Below are 24,246 nucleotides of genomic sequence, written 5' to 3'. Positions count from 1 at the left end.
GCCACATGGGGGAGGCAGAATAAGCTGTAAACACAACATAAAATATCGTCTTACAAAGTTCTTGTGGCAAATGTGTTTGTAATAGTTGCTTATTTTTAGCTGTGGCCAGAGGCTCCATTGGTCACTCTGTCTGTCGGTAGGTCCACAGAAATACTGCACCCTTTGTGTGTCTGTTTGTGGGGAGAGGCCTGTAACAAAAACCTGCATACCTTCTAAACAGATTCAACAAAAAGACACACACACAGATAGACCGACATCCACAAACTCACAACCCAATTTTTGCCACTTCCCCCTTTTACTAGTTGTTGTAGGAAGGCATCGTTGTGACAAGTGACAAGTGTTTGTGAGAAATTCAAATATTTTTGTGAATGCATCGCAGGCAAAACTGTTGAGTTCTTTTTTATCTCAGCAGCAGTTTGTGGAGTTTTGAGTCGAAGGTTGGATAATTGATCAGTTGATCCAATCAGAGCTGATCAGATCAGATGAGAAGAGCAGCTGCTGCAGAGGCAAGTGAAAGCAAACTTTCAGACCCAGCGCAGTGTACAATTAAGTTAAATTTTCACTGCCCCTGATGTTCTGCTGCTCCATCTGTGCCTGGAGTAAGCTCTGTGCTCAAAGACTATGGTGCAATCAATAACCAAGCAGTATATATATATTCCAACAGTGCCTCTAAAATATAGTCCAGCCATGTTATTGTGGCAGGGTGGCCACAAATAAATGAATGTGTGGCAAACCCTGGTGTGTGTGTGTGTGTGTGTGTGTGTGTGCGTGCGTGCATGCGTGCGTGTGTGCGTGCATGCGTGCGTGTTAAATATACATCTCCACTTCCTACCACTGTTCAAAAAATGAAGCCAAAATATCCTAGATTTGGCTGCTGCCTAAGAACTACCTCAAATGACAGACACAATCTTTGGAAAAAATTCATTTGGCGTGTACTTTGTTTAGTTTGGCCAATCCGCAGTGGGAGGGGCTTATGACCTATACCGCTGCCAACCACCAGGGGGTGGTTGAGATGTTTTAGCTCCACTTCTGGGGAGCTGTCATGACATCCATCTTTATTACACACCATGTATGCGATTGCAGCTATTGCAAATTCACACTTGTTGATCCAGCAGACAGGCAGCAACCTTCCCATGTATGTTGATGTCATGTTTTGAGCAACTTGATAGTTGTAAGTCCAATATTCACTCTCCTTCAGCTGTGTTTTGGTTTCCACCAAATCTCTGGGGAAATATCTGGTTCTTTAGCTGCTAAGATCTATCTATTTCTGGCTTCATACTCATGCTCTCTCTGCAGTTTGGTGCTTGGAATGTAGGGTACAGTTGGTTTATCTGAGCTTTTTTTAAACTGAAAATAGCTGCTGCCACTGACAACAAGGTTAATAAGACATTAAATGTGTGGCCCGGAAAGCAAAGCAATTGGCTGAATGATGCGTAGCAGAGGAAGGCTCAGTGGAGGTGATAATTGTCTGGTTTTGTCACTACAAGCGACACCTTTCACACCACAAATAGTAATTTAATTTGTTTACATAAAAATATTAACAACATAATATTGCAGTGTATCCAAATCTTCTCTTCTAACTGAATCAGTGTCGCAGTATCCACATGTACCACTACACTGATTATAAACCCATGCAGGTAACAGAGCTCAGGACAACTTGAGCATCTTGAGATGTTGAAATGGCCTACCTGTTGCAAGCTGCTTCCTCTCCATGCACCTCCTCATTCTGTCCAAGAATGGCAATTCCCCCATTAGGAGCCTCCCCCTTTATCAGAGTAGATGCGACTTTCCTCGACAGTGGGAGTTCTTCGTTTTCCGCGTGGAAGGTAGCAGGTGGAAGGGGTTCCTCCAAGTCCTCTTTGCTCCCCAAACTAAACTGAGAGGAAGAGGAAAATTAGTGAGAGGGGAGGAATATATATAACATACCCAGCAGAATGTCACAGAGTTTATTCTTCCTGCAACAATACTATTACATGTGCTCATACCTCCACAAGTAAGATTCTGGGTTAACTGTCTGGATTTATCTTGTGACCTTTACACTAAAGGTCCCAGGGTTCCTCAGTCTTATTTTACCTGTGGTGGGATATCAGGTAGCTCTGTGGGCGTGACAGCCACTCCCTGTCCATCTGTCTCAGACTCGGCCTCTTCCTCGTCTACCTCTTGGATGGTCGGTGTTACATCGGAGGGGGGGAGAGAGGTCTTTTTTTTCTTCCGTTTCTTTTTGCGCCTTCTGTCCGTGCTGTGCACCCTCTTGCGTAATCGCTGGGGCAGGGGCAGGTGGGTGGATAAGGGGTGGTGCGTATGGTGAAATGTGTGTCTGTGATCTGTGTTGAACAAAATGAAGAAAAAAATCAAAAGGACATCATGGTTCCAAATGTTCAGTCTCCTGATTGTGTAGACAGTGTCATACAGTGTGTCATTTCTGATCCCTTTGTACTGTACGTGACGTCTAGCTGCACAAAGTATGAGCAAAGTATGTACTTGATATTTCTATGAACAGATGGAATATTATTGTTCTATTGTGCTTTTGATATGAGACTCAGTTGACGCTGCAAATGGCAAGTCATGAGGTCTACTCAGGATGACAGCAGCCTCATCAGGGGAGGTTATTATTCTAAGCTACTTCACACATTTCAGCCTGTCACACAATGCTCCTGGACCTATTACTGATTTTTCCTCAAACAGTGGGCAAAGAATTTTTCCGTAGTGGCATTTAATCCAGGCAATCTAAGCTCTAACACAGAAGTATATGCGTCACTATATGCATTCCAACCAAGACTAACTTGATTAAGAAATCATAATGTCAGTCACCTTGTATTTGTTGTTCTTACAGGAACACACTGTTTTCTTAGCTGCAGGCTTTTAATTCAATCAAATAAAACATGCAAATGAAAAAAATGTGCTATTCTCAGAGGAAATGCTCTCTCCCCCCGATGCCCTATTAAACACTTGAAAAACACAACACAAACAGAAGCTTTAGATTTTAATTAACATGCAATAATGAAGACATGCACTGTTAAATACACATCAAAAAACGCAGCTCTGTCTAATCCCAGCCACTATTATCTCCAAGCAGAGCATGTGGTACCCCTCTGCTAATCTCTATATATTAATCCACTGATATACTTATATACACAGAAACTGTTGCCCTGCTCTAAATCTGATCTCTTAATCTAACTCAAACTATGATGGACAAGGTCAGCATCCCGCATCAAGTGTATTTATACACACATAAACACATTTATATTTAACTGGTTGACAACATGACACAATAATGTGTTTCTACAACAGTAAACACACATAATCTGGCCTTCCATTTATCCATTATCTGTAACCAGTATCCTATTTAGGGTAGTGAAAATCCCAGCTGACACTGGACGAGAGGTGGGGTATACCCTGGAGAGGTTACCACACAATCAGAGGGCTGATACATAAGCCCATTTTACACTGCCTGTTCAAGACGGGAATATGCTGCCTAGCCTTATGTATATAAGGTATGATCAAGGAATCACCTTTAAGCTGCCATGGGAGGTAGTGCCAGATCTGTGTATGTATGAACTATGAATGTATTAGGAGACCTGGATACAGCATTGGTGGCAGGACCTCGTTCATTCCTATGGAAGTTGCTCAGTGGTGCAAGAAGCCAAAAAAGCTCTGTTTCCACAGTATGAATTTAATCTTGCGGCTCTTTTAGACTTTCGAAATGTTATCAGACCAAACTGATTAAATCCTGATAGTGAAACAAGTCATTCTGCAGTGGTTGTGACGCTCCAAAAAAAAGTATCCACTGATATACAGACTTGTCTTTCTGAATGTAAGTCTATGGGGAAGAGTTTTTAGGGTCCAATGGCATCACTTCATGGACCCACAAACTGCAGCATCACTGTTTGGCCACTATGAAAATTGGCGCACTTAGAGGGGGCCTGGTACTATAAATAGGACAGCTGAAAGGACCATGGACAGGACAGGTGTGACATTTTTACGATGTATCCTAACAAATGTGATGTTTACAACCCACCACAGGAATCTAAAATCACACACTGGCATGGCACGATGCTGCCATTGTTTGGTTTTGTGTAAAAATGCAAAAGAAGCATGAGGAAGGGACTTCATAGTGGCCCTATAGCACAGTCTCTGTGTAAAAAGGCCTAAAAAGACAGACAACCATTCACACTCACATTGGCATCTATGGGCAACTTAGAGTCTCCAGTTAACCTAAACTGCATGTCTTTGGTCTCTGGGACGAAGCCAGAGAACCAAGAGAAAACTCACTCTGACATGGGAACACCATGCAGACCTCACACAGAAACACCAGAAGTATTTTGCTGTGAAGTGACACTGATGATCACTACACCACCATGCATGGATATGTCACTAGCTGCATAGCTGCAGGTATTCAATCATAAACTAAAGTATTTGTCAATGTATAACACTGACCAGAGGATGACACTAGATGGAAAGTAGTGGGATCACCAAAGTTATGGACACCATGCATTACTGTGCCAAATTTCAAGGTAATCCATCCAAAAGAAACCAGATATTTCACTAAGAACTAAATTTGTCAACCTCATGATGGTGCTAATAGAAAATTTAGGGGATCAGGGAAGTCAGTGTGATTCCTTCCTCTGAGGACCAGGAATAGCTCAACAGAATTTCATGGCAATCCATGTAATGGCTGAATAATTTCAGTCTACACCATTATGGTGAATTTTAGTCCACTGAAATGCTTACAGATTTGATTATAAAAATGTTGATGTTGTATGGAATTAAGAATTTAATGGAACTAATGCTAACTAATCATTATAACTTGCTTTTTGATATTGATAATACTCAGTACTGGATTAGTCACACTTGGTTAATTGTAGGTATAATGTGTTTATGGTACTCGTACATGGTAGCTCTGCTTACATTCAAAATCTTTCTCAGTGTAGTGTCGGCCCATCCTGTCTCCGCTGGTGGAAGCAGAGTCACTGATGATGTCTGCGAAGCGCTCCACAGACAGTGCTTTCTCCCAGTTCTCCTCCTCCTCTTCTTCCTCCAGTTCCTCCACCGATCCTTCCTCATCTTCCTCATCCACCTTCACCTGCAGAAGGATGGAGAGAATGAGAAAACTTTCACACTGGGAAAAAAAGCACAGGAAGAAGCAGTTGACACAGAGAGGACACTATGACATAAAGAATTGCAAGACAGCTCTAGCTGTGAAAGAAACAGGGTTTCACTGTGTTTTGAAATCTATAAGCGACCCTTAGTCCACTCCTTCATACAGAAAGCTACTTTGAAACTTGATGATTACATGAATTGTGCTACTCAGATGAATGTGTTGTATGTATTATCCAAGTGGGTGATCCATCAGAAATTATTTTAGCATAGCACGTGTTAGCACTGATGTTTGAAATAACAGCAACCCAGAGAGCTGATTCACGCCAAACTAGAATTTCTGCTTCGCGGCTGTATGCCTCTGTGAACCACTCAAGTTTCTCTGACAGTTTCCATCCATACATGGATGCTTCACACACATTTTCCCCCAGACAACACAGAAGATCTACACAATCAGCACAGTTTCAAGGTGGACACCCATGATTTGTGTCACCAAATTAGTATCTGACCAAATATCTCCACATCTGCTCCTCAGATATGACATTGATTAATGGCCAGAAAAGTGTTTTGTAGAACTTTATGATGTCTCAATGAAGCTGACCTTTGACCTTTTGGATATAAAATGTCATCACATCATCATTTTATCCTATTGAGAATTTGTGTGAAATTTTGTCATAATTACCATAGGAATTCTTGAGTTATGGGCAAAAACATGTTTTGTGAGGTCACAGTGACCTTGACCTTTGCCCTTCAACCATCAAATTCTAATGACTTTATTCTTGAGTCCAGGTGAACATTTGTACCAAATTTGAGGAAACACCCTTAAGAGATAATGTGTTCACAAGAATGAGACGGATGCAAGATCACAGTGACCTTGACCTCTGACAACCAAATTCTAATCAGTTCGTCACTGAGTAAAACTTATCTTTTGTTCCAAAGCTGAAGAAATTCCCTCAAGGTGTTCTTGAGATATCATTTTCATGAGAAGGAGATGGATGCAAGGTCACAGTGACCTTTGACCACTAAAATCTCATCAGTTTATTGTTCAGACCAAGTGAACGTTTGTGTGAAGTTTAAAGATAAACCCTCAAGGAGCTCTTGAGACAAGAATGGGAAGTATGTACGTACGTATGTACCTACAAATGCACGGACAGACAACATAAAAACATAATGCCTCCAGCCAAGGCTATCTCTGATGCGAGGCATGATAAAAGTAGAATCCTAATCAGGATGAACTCAGAACAAACAAATGTGAGGGAGTTCCATCACCAATTCAGTACTACATCTATATTATTTTGACTCCGTCTCAACGCACTGCATGCAAGCAGTTAAAACTGTGGAGAGCAAAAAAATACAACCTGCTGCCAACACAGCTTTTTATTGTGCCTGTTATAATTCAAGCCAATGCCCACTGTGGCTGGCCCCAAACCCTGATTTTGCTTTGTATTTATTGAAAATACATTTTTAAGAAACCTCAAAAATGCATTTTAAAATAATTCTGTTTCAGCACAATGGGCACATAGTGTTTGTACAACCTCCACCTTATGTATGGAGGACATTAAATCAATACAACAAAGTGCTAAGCAGCAAAGAACTAATGCACGAGACATTCCCTAGAGACAGTGGAGGCTGAAGGGAGTGTCCTGCCACAGCCATTCGGTCCCTGTGATAGGTCAAATCACTGGGACAGGCTGCTTCCTCTGCCTCAGATTGGTGCTGGCATAGTAAGCACTCTGGCTACAGCTCTGTGGTCTCCGATTTCTCTGAGCCAGGGCTCCATTACCTCCTAATTACCAGTGGGATGAAGGGACAGGATACGTTTAATGATCTGAGCTACCTACCTCCACAAGGCCGAGGCAGATGAAGCCAAACCGAATATAAAAGGGAGAATTTTAACTTAAGCGGTAAAAGCCTTGTTTTCACTGGACGGCCAGCTCAATTTTGCTCATTACTTAAGGTTCTCTATATTCCTGAGAACCAATTCTAGTTTCATTTCAACCTCTCTGACTTCTTCCCTCCTTACCTTGCTCTGGTGAGCACTGTTTATCAGTGTAAGACTCTGAATTTAATAGTCCTAATGTAATGCATGAGGGAATAATACTCTTAGCTGTGGCAGATATTACAGTAAAGAGATTTCCTCTAAACCTGCTTTTGCTTTGCTCTAGCTCCATTGGTGCACATGACTCCAAACTCTTTCATGTCAGCTTTGAAGTCAGTTAGGGTGGGGAGACACAGGAGGAGGGCAATCCATGCCCAGGTGGTGGAGGCACTATGTGAGAAGGATTTAGATGACAGACAATGGAGTACAGTGATTTCAGATACAATGCATTCTATCAGCAGTGGGGTGCAAATGGCAATCAGAGGTTTAAGAACAGGCTCCTATAATGACAGTGTTTGGATACACTGAAACTCTGCTTTCATCAGCACAGATGGAACATTCATTCTGTCTGATGAGAAATTCTAATGTCAGATAGAAAATATCTTAAAGTCACAGTGAAAGGGAGGCTAGAGCTTCTTCAGCTGCTGTAATGTGACGTATTTGTGGGTACATCAGTTATAAGAGGGATTCACATCAAATCAGAATGAACTGGAGCTCTCAAAGGTAGGTTTGCCTATGCCCAGTTCAGACCGAAGATTCGCTACGAGACTCAATAGTGTGAACTGACCTGTTTTAGCTCGACTCAAGCCAACTGATGGTGTCAGCATCATACCTACTGTACACTGGAAGACTTTGCAATACTTTTAAAAGACTACAGTCTGACATTCTCTTACATCTAAAGACAATATGCCTTATTAGATTTTGCAAAAACTGGGAATCTTGCAGGATGACTATTTGCAAGACTCCAACTAGATTGCTCCCATCCTGCTCCTGGCGAAAAATATTGCACCAAACTCTCGAGAAATATGATATATCAATACTGAAATACTGAAGCAGTATAATTTTCTACAGTATCTGTTTTGTCTGTATCAGATGTGTTTGCTTTCCTGCTGCCTCTTTCTTTGAGAGATAATAAATCTAGCATTGCCTTTTCTATAAATATGAAGCCTTGGGCAATTCATGTAACTCTAATATTTATGTTACTGTACATACAGTAGTTGTGGTAAACATGGAAATATTGATTGTCAGAGAAAAACCTACCTTGTCAAGTTCTTTTCATGTTGCCCCATGACAATTACTTGATTAAACAATTAGTCAGCTGACAGAAAATGAATCAACATTTTTTTCATTCATTAAAGAGAGAGTTCAACCCAAAATCATAAACACACTTTTTTCCTCTTACCTGTAGTGCTTTTTATCAATCTAGATTGTTTGGTGTGAGTTGCAGAATGTTGGCGATATCAGTCATAGAGATGTCTGCCCTCTCTTGAATACAATGAAACTAGATGACGCTGTGCTTGTGGTGCTCAAAACATCAAATATATATATATATATTAAACTCAGTAATGTCCCCAGAAGTCACAACCTGGTTACTTAAGATAATCCACAGACCTTGCTGTGAGCTGTTTCATGTAGGAACTATTTTCTTTCTACTGAAATAGGAAATGTGTATCTACTCAGGTGCTAGGTGAGCTAGCAGTAGGTATGGTGAAAAATAGCAGTGCGCATAAAAAAAAAATCTTAAACCATACATAGAGGTGCATGGGTGTGGCATGAATACAAAAACAAACAGAACGCTGTCACTGACAGATATGTGTACTTACGTAATATGAGCAAGATTTTCAATCAATCAATCAATCAATTTTATTTATAAAGCCCAATATCACAAATCACAATTTGCCTCACAGGNAGAGAGAGATGCAGGACAGACGATAATGACAGTAGCTTACAGCTACCATATTACATCAGTGTCTGTTTTTGAGCTAGGAGTAGATGCATGCTGGCGGATACGGCTGGCGAGTGTGATTGGGTTGTGTTAATATTTTTGATTTTGGGGTGAACTATACCTTTAAGCACAAATGCCAAACATCCATTGACATTCTCAAACATGAATATTTGCATTTTTTTTTTTTAAATCTTTTTTGATAGTAAACTAACTGTCTTTGGTTCTGGACTATTGGACCAAACAAGTCATTGGATGACATTACCTTGGACTCTTTCTGACATTTGGCATTTAGCAATTAATTGAGGAAAATGTAAAAAATAATCAGCAGTCAACAGAGTGGATCATTTGACATGCTGTGAAACCCCACTGGAGCGCAAAGGATTAATATAATCCATTTTCAGTAAGCTGTGTTGCCAACATGGAGATGGAAATCTCCTAATATTAATATTATTTTAATGAATACTGGATAAGAGCTCTCATCTCATGAATGAGCATTAGCACTGCGGGTTACCATCGACAACAACCCAGTGATATTCGATGCATCACAATCCATCTACTCTGTGGCTGGTTTGGCCACTTAATCAATTATGAGGAGGGGAGGTTTCAATTAAAATAGCATGATCATCTGAGCCAAGCCGCTGTTCAGTTGAAAACATGCTGCTGTCTAACCTTTTCTCATGAACTGCTAAACTTCAGCTGCAACATTAATATTTCATATTTAATGGAATGCTGAGCCAGAGAGCAGCATTAAAATATTCATCAGCTGGTGACTAATATGGAGGAGGCTGTGTGTGTCTGTGTTATGTGTTATCTTGTTTGTCAGGATCAAATTCCCTCACAGTAGTGATCAGTGGCATATTTGTGTCCAAGACATTAGATTTAAAGCTACAGGTGGGTGAGGATTACTGGTAGGAGGTTACATATAGAGGTTAGGGATTGTAATAAGGCTCAAGTTTAAATCAACGAGGTTTAATTTTCAGGTTTAAGTTACTAGGAATATGCTCAGTAAAGCAGAGAAATTCACCAACAGTAACAGTAACAGTAACTTGTTGGTTTTACAGCTTGCACATTAAATGTTCTAATGTTCTGTCAAAGCACTATTTTAGCCACAACTGTTTTATGTGAAATAGCTCAGATAAACCCACTGCACACTACCTGCTGAGCACCAAACAGAAGCTATACAAATTTACTGACGCACTGGTGAACATTGGAGCGCATTTAGCATCTTAAGATACTGAAAACAAGTAGCAACCTCTAGGGCTGGAAAATGAAGCCAACATGGAAGTGCCTAAAACTGCATTTTCTCTAATGTCCACTTAAGGCTGGTAACCATGTTAAAATGCCCAACTTTGCAGCCGAAATGAACATTTTTACAGCCTGGTGCAAAAAACAGTTTTGGTCATTGTCGCAGAGACAACTGCATCGCTTTCCGTCTTCCTCAGAGCCTCGCAACTACCCCAGTCTCCACAGTTTCTTCAGTTGTTCCATCATCTGCCATTTTCGCTGCAGGGACAGTGATAGCAAAGAACTTACACTTGGGATAGCTACCAATAGCTACCAGGTAAAACAGAAACACTATCCTCTTCCTGTAATAGTTGCAAAGTGGTCGACACACTTCCTTTTATGCCGTAAATTGAGCTTTCATTTTCAAGGGGAATTGTACGCAGTGGCAGACAGAATTGCACAGTGAAAACTAGGTTCATAAGGAACCAATCTAGACACCAGCAGTGTCATTATTCTACAGCCATTATATTCTGCAATCAATAATTGATTCATAATGGTCAATTAAAGCAAAAACTGCCTATTTCCACTTAAAAAAAAAAAAAATCATCATTTGTCGAGGCCAGCAGTGAATGCAGGTTTAATGTACAGTACATGCACAGTAAAGGGGAACCACCTGTTGATGAACTGTATAAAAAAGTCAGCAAACAGTACCCTGCACACTGACTGTGACAGAGGCTTAGCAGTAGCATGTGAAATTTAAAGGTGATATAGAGGATCACAACATTTTTGGACACTGTGGATGCATTTATGACAAGTGGATCAACAATTTAATAAAATCAAAGGGAGCTGTTTTTGTCTTTAGGCTGAACCAGATGTCAGTGCAGATGACTTCAGGCTACAGTACGTTATACTATATAATTGTGTAGTATTAAAAATAGTAAATTCAGGTTGATTAAAAAAATATGCAATCAATGTGTTTGCCTCTGCAGTTTACATTGCTTTCTGTTGCTTCCTGCCCTTTTTATTTAGCTATGTTTAAAACCGCTTCCCACTCCCTTCATCCCTTCATCTCAGCCTCTTTGATTAAGGGAGCTGGCACACTTCCCAGACAAACAAATCACAACTAACAAATATCAGCGTCAGTGTTTTGCTTTCCTTTTCACTGCGCAGCTGATGTTTATGAGCCATTATTTAAAAAAAAAAAAAAAGTTTCCCTTATTACTCAATGGATTTTTTTAATGAAAGAAATCATTTTTTCCTTAAATATAATTCATCCTACATACACTAAAACATCTAACTAACGCAAAAACTTAAGTTAGCTCCTCTACACTTGTTATCTGCAGATTCAGCAGAGCAGAGCAGATTTTTATTGTATATTTATTCTTTATATTTTAGCTCTTCATTGAAGCACCACCTCTACACTTAATATTCGTATATACATATATATGTATTTTACAGCTGAATGATTCTGTCAAATGGAAGTATTGCACATTCTTCCTGGCCATCATATGAGACACATTTACCAACATTCATTCTGATATATCTGGTATCTTTCAAAACTTTTGGATCTCCCTCAGAATTTGATATATTTATCAGTGAATCTGAACAAGGTTGAACAACAGCTGTAACAACTTGCCTGTTGGCACTAAGGGGGTTTTTATTAATTAATTAATTTTATTAATCTTTTTTCAGTATTTTTTTTTTTTATTGGAAGTAACATTAGGAGTGCAAAAACATACAAATACAATGCAAATGGAAATAACTGTCCCTCCATATTTTGGTATTGTTTTCCCATTACCCTCTAACCCAACCCTCATGCATTTTCATTGAGCGTTTAAAGGGAAATCAAAAATACATACTTTTCCTTTTACCTGGGGGCTGTACCGAGAGGCCAGTTCAACAGAGCCAGGCTCTCTTTGAATGAGCTGGCTCAAATCACCCTAAAGCCTTAGTCAGATAACAGGTGCCACGAATTTGAATATCAACTTGCTTTTTTAACCCAGGATTTTGTCTTCAGGCTCTGTGCGCGTTCACATAAAACGACCACCATATATAAAAAACAAAATTGATCAATCATGTGCCGTCTACTTCCTTCTTTAGATAATATTTAAAAATGATGACTGTAAAAAGCACCACTGTTGCTTCTCTTAAGGAGATAGAGGAATTCTGTCATAAAATGACTAGTCTCTATATACAGACTCTACATTCAGTGAATGTAGAGTCTGTAGGCAAACCCCAGAGATCTTGCCTCCAGAAGAAGAGCGGAAGAGCCCTGGTTTCCAGTTGTAGGCTGTTTGTAGTCCGCGTGATATTGACCAATCACGTTTGAGCCGGCTGCAGTTGTTGCCAGGTTAAACGGTCGGAACTAACGAGGCGGAACATAATTGGCGTCACTGCAAACTCTGAATCCATCACAATGGTTCAGCATATTTACTTATATATAAACGGAAGTCGGAAACGGAAATTTGCCTCCTCTGCCCAAATCAAACCGGAATGCCAAAAAATCGGGGGTCTGTCCCCAGAGGCTGTATCGCCGTCTGCCGGAAGTCAGACGCCGAATACAGCCGATGGGTTCCGAGAATGTAAAATAACTAATTGTGTGATTTAATATAGACAAGTTAATATAGTTAAGTTAATATAGCCTATTTATTTTACCACTCTGTTTCTTTCTGACAGCTGCACATTGTACAGCTCTTAAACTTTAAATTTAATATAGCAGATTCAAATGTAACACTCAAGAACTGCAATTAGGTCTGCTGAAGTCATACAGTAAAGGAGACGTGGAAATCACTTAAGTTTTTGGACAAACAAAGGAAAACGAATTTTATATGGACTATTACTTGTGATAAATACCAATCTATAAACAGCAGTGTAAAATAGACTCAGGATCACGTCAGGACTACATAAACGTCATCCTGATTAATAATATGATAAACTACTGATGTATGCTACCTGTGATTTTGCATTTGCATCACTGTCATACTGTAGGTTCTTGTTTAAAAAAAAAGAAAGAAAGAAAAATGTGAGGCTATACATAGCCTACAGAAAGTGCTTCTGTAATTGCATGGCTTTGTTCGGTGGCATTTACATAACCTTGCAGCTCAACAAGCTGGAAAAAGTGCATTTATAGCATATTCCCTCATCTGAGAAACTGTATCACTCATATGTTGACATTTGCTATGGAGTGACACTACTTAAAGGAGCTGTGAAAGGCACTTTTGAGTTGGTTTCAAGCCAAAACTCTGAACAAAAAAGGTCTGCAGTATAGTAAGTTACATGGCAATCCCACCAGGTTAAAAGAGAGCCACCTTCATAGGATGGAAAACCCTGACTTTAGACTCGACAGACCTAGCTAAGCTACTAATCTTACCATGTGGTCCAGCCCTTTGTTGTACTGTATTTATCAGTAGGGGTGTGCCATATCATCTCCCTCACGATAATACCAGTATAATTCTTAATGTTAAATTAAAAATTAATATTGTGATACTCGCGATATTTCAACTTGTTGACATAAGACAACAAAGAGGTGCAGCTTCAGTACTGTGGAATATACTGTGGTGTCCTGAATGTTTTATGAACAGGCCCGGACTTCTCAGACTCCTTTAGCGACTTACTGCAAGTCACCCTCCCTGCAGAAGGAATTCATTCAGCGACTCCGCCGGCAGCTGCACAGCGTCTCACACACACGGGAGTCGATGTCATAAAGTGATTTTATTATAAACCTTTGGTAATGTAAATTCAAGTGCCGCTTGTGGCGCAACAAAAAACTACATATGCCTACTACTAATATCGCCTGTTGATTTATAGATACCAGAGTATATTTTTTGGATTTGGGAGCTGTTTAAATGTGTTATTTGTGGTTGATTGTATTTTGTTGTAATATTAATATTGTAAAAAGAAATTGAATTTCAATCTGAATTACTGTTGTTGTTTACAAACTAAAGAAGTAAGAGATCATTTTAATTTTTACTGAATATTTGAAGTCAAACTGTTAGGGTGACATGTAAACTATATCACTTATTTTGTTGCAATTCTATTTACCTAAATTATTTTATTTTCTGTAATAATTTTTATATTGTCAAGAATATTGTTATCGCAAAAATAGCCTCCAATATCATGATATTAATTTAGGGCCATATCGCCCACCCCTATTAATCAGATTCATTTCTAGATAGCACTCGGTTTGTCGTGCTAAAAGTACCAAAAAAAATACATTTATAAAACTCTGCTAGCCACTAGGCTAATTTATGTAATGTAAACATGCTTAAGATGATAACAGGTGACTAGCAAAAAGTAATTGTTTCATCTATGAAACTTGACAGTTATTACTGAACTAAATTTGATACTTTTGTTAAATGATGTTGCTGTTTGAAGGCAATATAGAAGTAGGCTAGTTTACAGTCAAAACCTAACACCTATTGCGTCAGTGAAAGCACATCTTTATCTTAAGGAATACTTAAACCACAAAATTACCATTTGTAAATCTTTTAGACATGCTGTGTTACATTAAATTTATCAAGAGAACTTAATTTTTCTTGAACGCCTGCACAGTAAATGGCAAACATATTGATTTACTGATTGATTGGAGACCACGTTTGTATCAAAATATCCCTTTACAAACTCTTACACAACTCATGCAGTATAATACAATTTATCTGGCATATACTCAGTGCTTCCCAAACACATATATGTTTGTTAGAAAAACTTAGTATTGGAGTCTGGCTTTGAAGAGAGCATAGAAAAGTTTTTTTTCAGTTCAGGCATGAGGCATGTAAGAATTCCCCAAGAATTCAAGGTAACACAGCAGGACAATTTATATTAAAATGGTCATTTTGTGGGTTAAGTATTCCTTTGAGACATACATATTGCCCCAAACCACTAAGACATATTAGAGTAACTGCAGCTGATGTAAGATGGCAGCAGCTGGTGATTTTTCCTGTGGCGGCACAGACTCAGATGATTTTGCTTTATTATCCTCCATACACACATACCTTCACACTAAACCACCTTTAAAAAAGACAAGCTGGTCTTAGACCAGAGCGGCATCGAACAACTATGAGAGGTAACGGTGCAAAGAAGCTGGTCTGTCTCTCTCTATGGATGCTGTGTGTGTGTGTGTGTGTGTGTGTGTGTGTGTTTTAAGTACAGAGTGCACAAGTAATTGAGGGTAGGAAATTGAAGGGGTCCACTTATGTAGCCAAGCATTCAGCCTATTATTTCCTTCAAGCCAGAGTCACAATATGCTACGCACACTGTGGATGTCATGGTCCCCACTGTGCATAATGACACATCACCTACTTAGTTGGCAGAGCTTTTTTCTCCATGAGAATACAGGCTAATCTGTTTTACTTGAATAACAGCTAAAAAAGCATTCTGCTATGCAGGACACAAGTATTTTCCACAGACCCGAGTGTGACTCATCCCTATGTTGAGACGCTGGAGGGAACAATTCTGTCTTGAAGGCATTTCAGTGCTCCTTTCATTCCAGATACTCATTATAGTTCATCTGAAAACCCTAAAATAACAAATACTTCTTTTAAATTCTGTTGTGAACTTATTATATATATATATATATATATATATATATATAATTTTTTTTTTTTTTTTTTTGCTGCATCATTTGGTGTTTTTGTCCTACTTTTCTCTGCACTTCCAGCAATATCTGACCAGCTATATCTGACCAGCACCAGTGTTTTACACAGTGCTGCTGTTGTGGTGTGCTGCTGCTGTCTTGTCTTTTTGTGCCACAATATTATCAGTTATTAATGTATGTTTCACTGTGTGAAAACAGGCTCCAGACTGTTTTCACACTGTTTTTCTACTCCTCACTCCCTATTTCTAGCCTTGCACTCAGACAACCTAAGTTACATTCAGTAACTTACTACTGGCAGAGCGTTACCAGCAGAAACACTGGGTGTTTTTGTTTTTATATTTATATATATATTTTTAACTTCAGTGCCACACATCTCCACGTGCTCACCAGAACAGCTCCAGTCTGTCTTTGTCTTTGCCCAGCACGGCAGCTTTCTGTATTGACCTGTGACATGTAAAAAAATCAGACTGCAATGTGGGTGGGGCATTGAGCAATGCTATAGAGAGGGGCAGAGAGAGGCAGCTGCATCTGAGCCAAACAAAGTGGCACATTTTCAAATTTATGTATTCTATTCACTATTGAATTTAAGTAATAAAAATGTAAATAATAATAAAAACAAAAGTGACATTTAATATTGTGTTCACACTGAGCACAAATACAACAATTTGCACGAGTGAATTCCCGCCAGGCAGCGTGATGGCTGACACAAATGACGCAAAATACACAAATGAAGCATTACCAATGAAGCCAGTAGCACAGTTTCACGTGGTTGCTGCAGAAGTGAAAAAACAAAGAGTGAAACAAGGAAGCTGTCTTTGTGTTATTTTATTAAGTGATTAAACAGAATAATAAGAGTTACAACAGAGTCAATCTATTTCAGCTAAAAGGTCAGAGCTTTGACTCCTGGAGTGTCCTCTGTAGGTCTGAGCAAAAATCACAGATTCAGTCACATAATATAATTAAACTTAGAAGTGCACAGCAAAAGGGAGGCAACGGGACGCCTCCACTTAACTGATGACTGTCTTGAGGACAGCTACAAAGCAAGCTTCTCGTGCACAAATGAAAACTCTCCAAGGACACAGTTAACTTCAGGTACAATGCAGCCTTATACACATGAGGAAGCAGAATACATGGTATGGTAATGAGTAATTTTGTTCCTACGCACATTATAAACTTATTCGCGAGAGTTGAAAGATCAGCGACCAATTTGCGTCATGATAGCCAATCAGCACTGAGATCTTCCAGGTATGTACGTATGACACCAAGGACATACCAGCAGAAGTTCATTAATCAATTCAGTGATTTCACGCGCATGACGTGAGTTATTCGGGCATATGAAGCGAGTCAACACAAAATATTCTAGCGTTCAAAATTTGCATTGCATTCAGTGTGAACACAACATTAGAAGCACCAGTGCAGAGCATGTTACAGTCACTGCCTGAGAGTTGGCAGCTCCGCATGACATGTGTTCTGTACCAACTTATGTGCACCATGCATGTAGAGCTGAGAATCACTCAGATTTTACATGCACTACTGTGTATGGATGTGGTTTTTCCAGCCCTGTACAGTATTGCAACAATATCAATAGAGCCATTTCAAAGAACTGAAACAGGCCCTTTGTTTGACATTTATGATACACAAACTGTTTCAAAGGGCAGCAATGGCCTTAGGGTTAGAGGACATTTGCCTCTTTTAGAAACACCAGATCCGGCTGGGAAAATGCTCGATTAGGGAAACAGGAAACATCACATCCAATAAATACGGTGTGTTTTAGCATATATATTTTACCTGATACACTGACATTGCTTATTGGCCTGTAATAGACAAGCTATTTGGCAGCCGATTGGTGTGAAAATGTGAAATAAGTGTTTGAGATTTTGCATTTAAGAAATAACACAGGAGCGAAGCACTCTCATAGCTATCTGTTCACCAAGCTTATGAAGTCTTTTTTCTCTCACTCCACTTCTCAATCTCAAGCTTACAGCCACACTGCCAGCATTAATGTCCCTACTAAAAAGGCCACCTACTTTAGCTATAAAGGACTCTTTTACTGGCTCGCTGAGAATGACTCCATTGTACAAGCTGACATAGTAACATTGGCATCTGCTGCACACACATTGCCCACATTTCTCTCTTCAGATATTTTTCTGCACAGCAGTTTTTCTCCTGCAAAGTCAAACTCCCTTCACTCCTCAGCAGTCTGCATTTGCATATCCATATTTCACAGCTGAAAAGGACAAATCATATTATTTTTTTCTTGCACCCAGTGATTTTAAATACCACAAATGGTCTTGCTGTATGAATCCAGTCTCTAAAATGTATTTCTATTTGCTGTTATAGCCAAGACAGCATAACCATATTGGGATGGACTTTTTTGGAGCTAGAAGAGACAATATTTGGACAAGAGTTTGGAGCTGTGGAGGAGCGAGGGGTGGAACTGACACATAAACTGTGACAAAACCTTGCAAACAGCCTGTCACTCAAGCAGCCCCACCCTTCAATATGCATAACTTTAAGCCTTAATACAATGTAAACAGGTGAGTTATAAAAAAAAAATCACCCTATGTACAGTTGTCATGAATGTTGTAATAAGCCATAGAGACCAAAACTGTTCTTTGTACCAGGCTGTAAACACCTTTATTTCTGCTGTAAATCTGGGCATTTATCATGGGGGTCAGTGGGGACTTTCACTGTTTTTGAGCCAGCCTCAAGTGGCCATTCGACGAACTTTTCAGCCTCGGAGGATGCCACTTGATTTCACGTTTTTTTAAAAAAAATAAATAAATAAAAAAAAATCTTAAAAATGTATCAGTTAGTTACCAGATAATGGGTGTCAGCCTTAAGAAAACAAAATTAACCAAAACTGACATCGGCCACACAAAAGTAATCCCTCTTAATTATCACTTACGATCCACTAGCAGTGTGTAGTGGTGTCAGTATCTGCAGAGAACCTGCCCTCCACCTGTATTTATTTTCTTCTTATAGAGTGTGCTAGGAATGAGTCCTAAAACACTACAATGAGTTAGCATTTTACAACTCATGGTTCCCTCATCTCAAAGTCAGTGGGTTTTTTTGAATACGTTTTGGGGTAGATGCCTGAAGTAAGGTCTGTGGTTAGCACGAGTTTGAGTGGCTTTCACCTTTTGTTCTCCAACATACAATACCTCAGTGAATACCCCATTCATGAACTTTGAAGCTTGTCTTAAAAAAAGGCAGTTGCTAACAAGTGGCTAAATGAAACTACAGATCGTTATCAAGCCAAGCTGTGCCAAGCATGGCTTTAAAATCTTGTTATGGTGGTGACTTTTGATCATGATCATGATCGTGTCTGTTTGTATAAAGGCACACACACAAAGAGCAGAGAAACCAAGCGGGAAAGGAGCATGCGCTGCAGCTGAATTCATAAACCATACACCATTCTGCAGGGTTGTGCAGAGTTGTGAGTCTGTTATTTGTGCTTATGAACGTAACTGCCATGAAACAACGAGAAAATACCATTTTATTTCTTTGATTCATATACTTGCATCTGGTGCTCTCTTAAGGCCAAAACACACCGGCGCCGTACGATGCGCGTCAAAACAGACATCTCCATTATTCTCTATTTACAAACCCACACCGGCGACATGATGCGCCACAGCACTTCTTGCTATTGTCCTATTTTCCAGCATCGCCGCTCTTGAAAAAGCACTTCTTTTTAAGAGAAAGGCCTATTTTGTACTTCCCATCTCCCGTAGTAGCAGCTCTGTTGAAGAGCAGAGAAGAAGAACTTTGGCGCCATCTATTGTTTGTTTTACTGTCGTTGTTTGGTCTAGTCTGGTTGTCGTGGTCGTTTTGTGTTGTGTGTTTTCTTTCTCTTTCTGTGTCTTCTTCCTCGTCTTTTGTTCTAATTGGCGGTTGGCAACCTGCTAGTCACACTACCGCCACCTAGTGGAGTGGAGTGTGCAATAGAATTCTGGTAGACGCCCCACAGCACGACGCTTTCTGTGTGTGTTGGGGGCGGCACTTGACTCGCGTCAGTGACGCCGCCGTCATGTGACGCCACCGTCATGTGATGCCGCCAGTGTGTTTTGGACTTTAGTCTCATGAGCTGAGTTTGGATGTTGTGTTAAGAAACACTGAGCAACAAATCCTGCGTAGTATGTCTTAAGTAATAGTTTGACATTTTGGAACATACAGAAAGTGAACTTTGGAGAGAGCTAGTCCATTCCCAATCTTAAGGCTAACTAATCTAATCTCCTCTTGGCTCTATCTATAGTTAAGACACAGACATGAGAGTGCCATAAATATTCTCATCTAACTGTGCAAGACACAATAAAGCACATTATCTATAATATAAATAAGCACTTAGAACTGATTTTGTGAATTAAAAGGAATACACTACTAAACCCAAAGGCACACAAAGATACAGACCTCCACCAAGGCCAGATGCCTAAAGGGTTCTTTTTTGGCCCATGCTACACCCTTCCACCAACTTTCATGAAAATGAAGATGAAGTTTTTCTACAGTATGATCCTGCTGACAGCCAAGCAAACCGAATAAGGAATATTACAAGGAATACACTCCATTAGTGTATTTATCAACACACTGTTTATGGAAAATCCAAGAATGAAAACAATAGGACCAACTCAATACACAAACAGAACAGCACAACTGTAGGGGCCCAGGTTACCTTACTTGCCACAGGGGATCTGCCACCGTTCTTAATCACTCGGTTGCTTTGGAGAGCTCTCAGGTCTAATTAGGGCAATTCAGATCAAACTGAAAGCTGCTGGCTTTGACACAAGGTTATGTCATTCAAAGCACCGGGCTGGATAGTCAACCTCCTGGGAGGGCTGCTGTCCAAAAGGCAACTGAATCTCTCCAGCTCAGAACGGACTGGCTTTGGGTTAAACTAAAGTGGGGTTTGTTGTATGTCATATCAGTCCTATAACATATCAGGTTTAAGAAATTTTGATAACAGAACTGCACAAGACTAATTCAGAGTGGGATGAAGGAATAACAGAGTAATGTACGGTTTTAGATTTTATTGTTTTACCATAGTTATGTTTTCACATTTTAAATCTTCCTCGCACAACAGCAAGAAACACATTAATTCTTACCTGTTGTAGGTTGATCAACACATCTATCTCTGGGGCATGACCTCCTGTAGCCATGGGGCCTGGCGTACAGCCAGTGGGTGAAGAGTAGTTCAATGACAAGGGCAGGCGCCTGCAGAGAAGACGGCTGGTGTGGCTGGAGTGAAACTAAGCAGAGAGGCTGGGTATGGAGCTGCTGTGGGGAGGGATGTGACTGGACGAATGGTCCTGGATGTAAAGGATGACAGGGGTGGCAAGGTCAGGTGTAGGAGTCAGATGGGGTTTGTGCAGTTGGGAGAGGGGAGTAAGCAGGAGAAAGGAGGAGGGAAAGATGGGGTGCAAAGCAGCAGGAACCTGGGGGAGGACAGGGATCAGCCCTTCTCTTTCACGGCTGGGGATCCAGGAAGCCCTTGCGGTGGCATAACCTGCAAGAGAGTGGACAGGAGAAAAAATGTCTGATTAGAGGGATATATGGGCAACTTTTGGACAGTAACCAAGGACACATAATGACACCGTAAATAATCACTGCATGCTGAGGATACAGTGAATAGTTGTGTTGATAGTTGTGTTTCTACTTAAATACCTGCAAAATAAAATGTAAACCAGAGTGTTACCTTAATGTAAATACATGAAGGAGTATGAGATTAGATTATGTAATAAACCAAACACCTCCCTCTCGTACTGTATATCACAGCATTTCATCGCCGCTTCCCACCCACATAGTGGTATTTGTGTTTTAAAATGAATAAATTCATCTCTTATGATCCATATGTTCCCTATGGTGTTTTTATCAGCTGCCATGAGGATACAGAGGGCGTTGGTATGCAACAAGAGCCCCTGTCTGCACTAACACTGAGGGTGTTGTAGTTACACCCATGCCACTCCTGCTCATTTTAGATGGTTTTCTACTTCTGGTATCTTAGTGGAGTGAAGGTAAATACAATGAATGCACTGATTAAAAAAACAGTTATTATGCCACATTACACATTCCCCTCTAAGAATGTGTGACACTGTGTCCCATTCTCCAATGCCTCTACTGTAATATTTCTGCTCTTATGGTTTAGTGTTGGATTCAAAAAGCATGTGAGAGACAAACATTTAGCAGGCCTCAAACATATTTTCTCACCATGCACAAAATTGGTATAAGTTAAAACTAAACATTATTACTCTTAATTTCAAAACATTTGTTTGTTAAGCATGTAGCAAACAGAACCAGAATCAGTGCTCATTAATGCATAACCCTAACCAAAAAGACCACAGTTGACTCTATACAGGCTGTTCTTGTGACCTGTTCATACGTGTTCCTATGAAAAGTAATGCATAAATAAGCATGATAAATTATGAGTAAAGAAGGAAGCAATCACAAGTACTCAGGAAGAGGCAGGTTGGGGTGCTGGATTAAAGCAGGATTAATATTTGTGCATCAGCTCTATGCAGAGCCTACGCCATAGCCTACGCACGTGGCCTGCGCCGTTGTGAGCATTTATACTTGTGCAGCGGTATGTCTGTGTCACTCTGCATTTACACATCTAAACCACCAGTCAGCGGTGGGGTTTCTGTGAAGTGCTGTAAAGTTTAGTTGATTCTAAACACACATTAAACATGCCTTAATAGAGACAATTTCAAACACAAGTACACAAATTAGCTTCACTATAACTCGCTGCATTTACAGAAAAATAATTTGTCTTTGGCTGGACACATTTTCACCACAATACAACATGCTAACGTTATTAGCACAAGCCTATAGCATTTTATATTGTACAAATTAGCCTAGCGGCCAGCGGGCTTTTTCATACAAATCCAGGGACAACAGCAACATTTAACGTTACAAAATTCGGATCACAAGGTTCACCGACAATACAACTGTCTTATAATAAACACGTTTTCCAAACAAATATAATATGCTAACATTATTAGCACAAGCCTATGGCATTTTACATTGTATAAATTAGCCTGGCGACGGGGGGAGATTTCCTCTATTTATATAAAGCCAGGATAAATCATACACAAGACTTGAAATGCTATTTTGTGGGGGCTTTATTGTCTTCACAATTTATTGTTTCTTATCTGTGAAATTAAAGTAAATAAAAGCTTTGTGTCCACTGAGGTCCGGATCGCCACACACCTCTACTTGCCTAAACCTAACCTCCATTACTATAAGGGATTAACGTAACTTTACTTTAAGAATGTGGCGTCATTTGTAGGCGCTAATTCATAAGATCTCATGCGAACCATTCTGTGTACATTTTCTGTGTACAGCAGCTTGCCTGAATGTTTTCATATGGTTTGTTATGATGCATTTTGGTTCAATTGGATCCTTTTCTGTGTGAAAAGAAACTGAACCAAGAGGCCAATTGGACCAGAGCAAAGAAACTTAGGTGTGAAAATGCCCTTAGACTCCAATTAAGAATTGAAGCCTTTCATAGCAATTAGCAATTTCAGGAATTCCCACTCATATATGTGTGGCAGTCGCCAAGATTAACACATCTGCCACCATGGTAGATTTTTTACTTTTGGATGAATGATCATTAGGTGCATTGTTAGAATATATGTACCATTCGGTTATTATTTGCTCCATAGACAGAGGGCACAGCAGAATGGTAGGTGCACCTTGTTGCTGGGTCTAAAGTCTACAGCGACTCAAAACTCATACAAACCGATACCTAATTTCGTGGGAACAATTAACATACTTGCTTCAGATTGACTGATTAATTGTGAAGAATGTGTAAGTTGTTGCAGGCAGTGTCTTGAAAATAAAATGAACCTCTCTCTTGGTAGAGTCCACGTCTTTTATATTCAGTAACAAACTCTGCTACAGGCATTACTTAACTTTTACTTCTCACTTATCAGTCTAATTTGAAAACAACTCTAGCACACATGCTCATAAACAAACAAGAGGAGGCACCTTGGGACCACTTAATTGTCCTGATGATGCCAAAATAGACACTGATGATTATTTTGGTTTTCATGTGGAGGAAAACAGGTGCCTCTCATCCATGTAAACATGCCAAGGATTGTTGGCCTGCAATTATTCTGGGCAGTGTGGGAGAGGGCGAGCCAGACCATGGCCATTTATCACTGCCATTTACTCCAGTAAAGATCCAGTCACTCAGAGTTAATGGGCGATGTGGCTAAAAATGTTGTCATGATAAAAATGTTCATATCAGTTCATAAGTTTAAGGGCTAATTTTTTGCTCCTGAGTGAAAGTCGGAGGAACCATACAGTTAGTTGTGGTTAAAACTATTATGTATTGTCAGGACACAACAAACTTGCCAAACAGCTGAACAAATTAAAGTTTTCTTCACGTTATTACTATTCCTGTTTATTTGTGTTATGTCACTACATTCTAATGAAATATCTGGAAGTAACAACATCTAATGGTAACTGCAAACTTACCACTAGCATCAGATGAGTTTACTACCTATACAGCTA

The 24,246-nt window shown here is 39.8% G+C and overlaps 1 protein-coding gene across 1 annotated transcript in view; it reads right to left on the bottom strand.

The window, feature by feature from the left end:
* Window positions 1–24,246, bottom strand: part of slc4a3 (solute carrier family 4 member 3) — a 99,494-nt gene that overhangs the window by 56,768 nt on the left and 18,480 nt on the right. Inside the window, exons 2-6 of the mRNA XM_050049573.1 lie at window positions 21,168–21,238; window positions 20,838–21,041; window positions 4,909–5,083; window positions 2,074–2,324; window positions 1,689–1,876 (exon numbers count right to left, since the gene is read on the bottom strand). Of these exons, the coding sequence (XP_049905530.1) occupies window positions 1,689–1,876; window positions 2,074–2,324; window positions 4,909–5,083; window positions 20,838–20,891 (668 nt within the window). The 5' untranslated portion in view covers window positions 20,892–21,041; window positions 21,168–21,238. The remainder of the gene's footprint in view (window positions 1–1,688; window positions 1,877–2,073; window positions 2,325–4,908; window positions 5,084–20,837; window positions 21,042–21,167; window positions 21,239–24,246) is intronic.

This window comes from Epinephelus moara, chromosome 7 (assembly GCF_006386435.1).
Source record: "Epinephelus moara isolate mb chromosome 7, YSFRI_EMoa_1.0, whole genome shotgun sequence".
Lineage (NCBI taxonomy): Eukaryota > Metazoa > Chordata > Actinopteri > Perciformes > Serranidae > Epinephelus > Epinephelus moara.
This window is presented reverse-complemented; position numbering and strand designations above follow the sequence as displayed.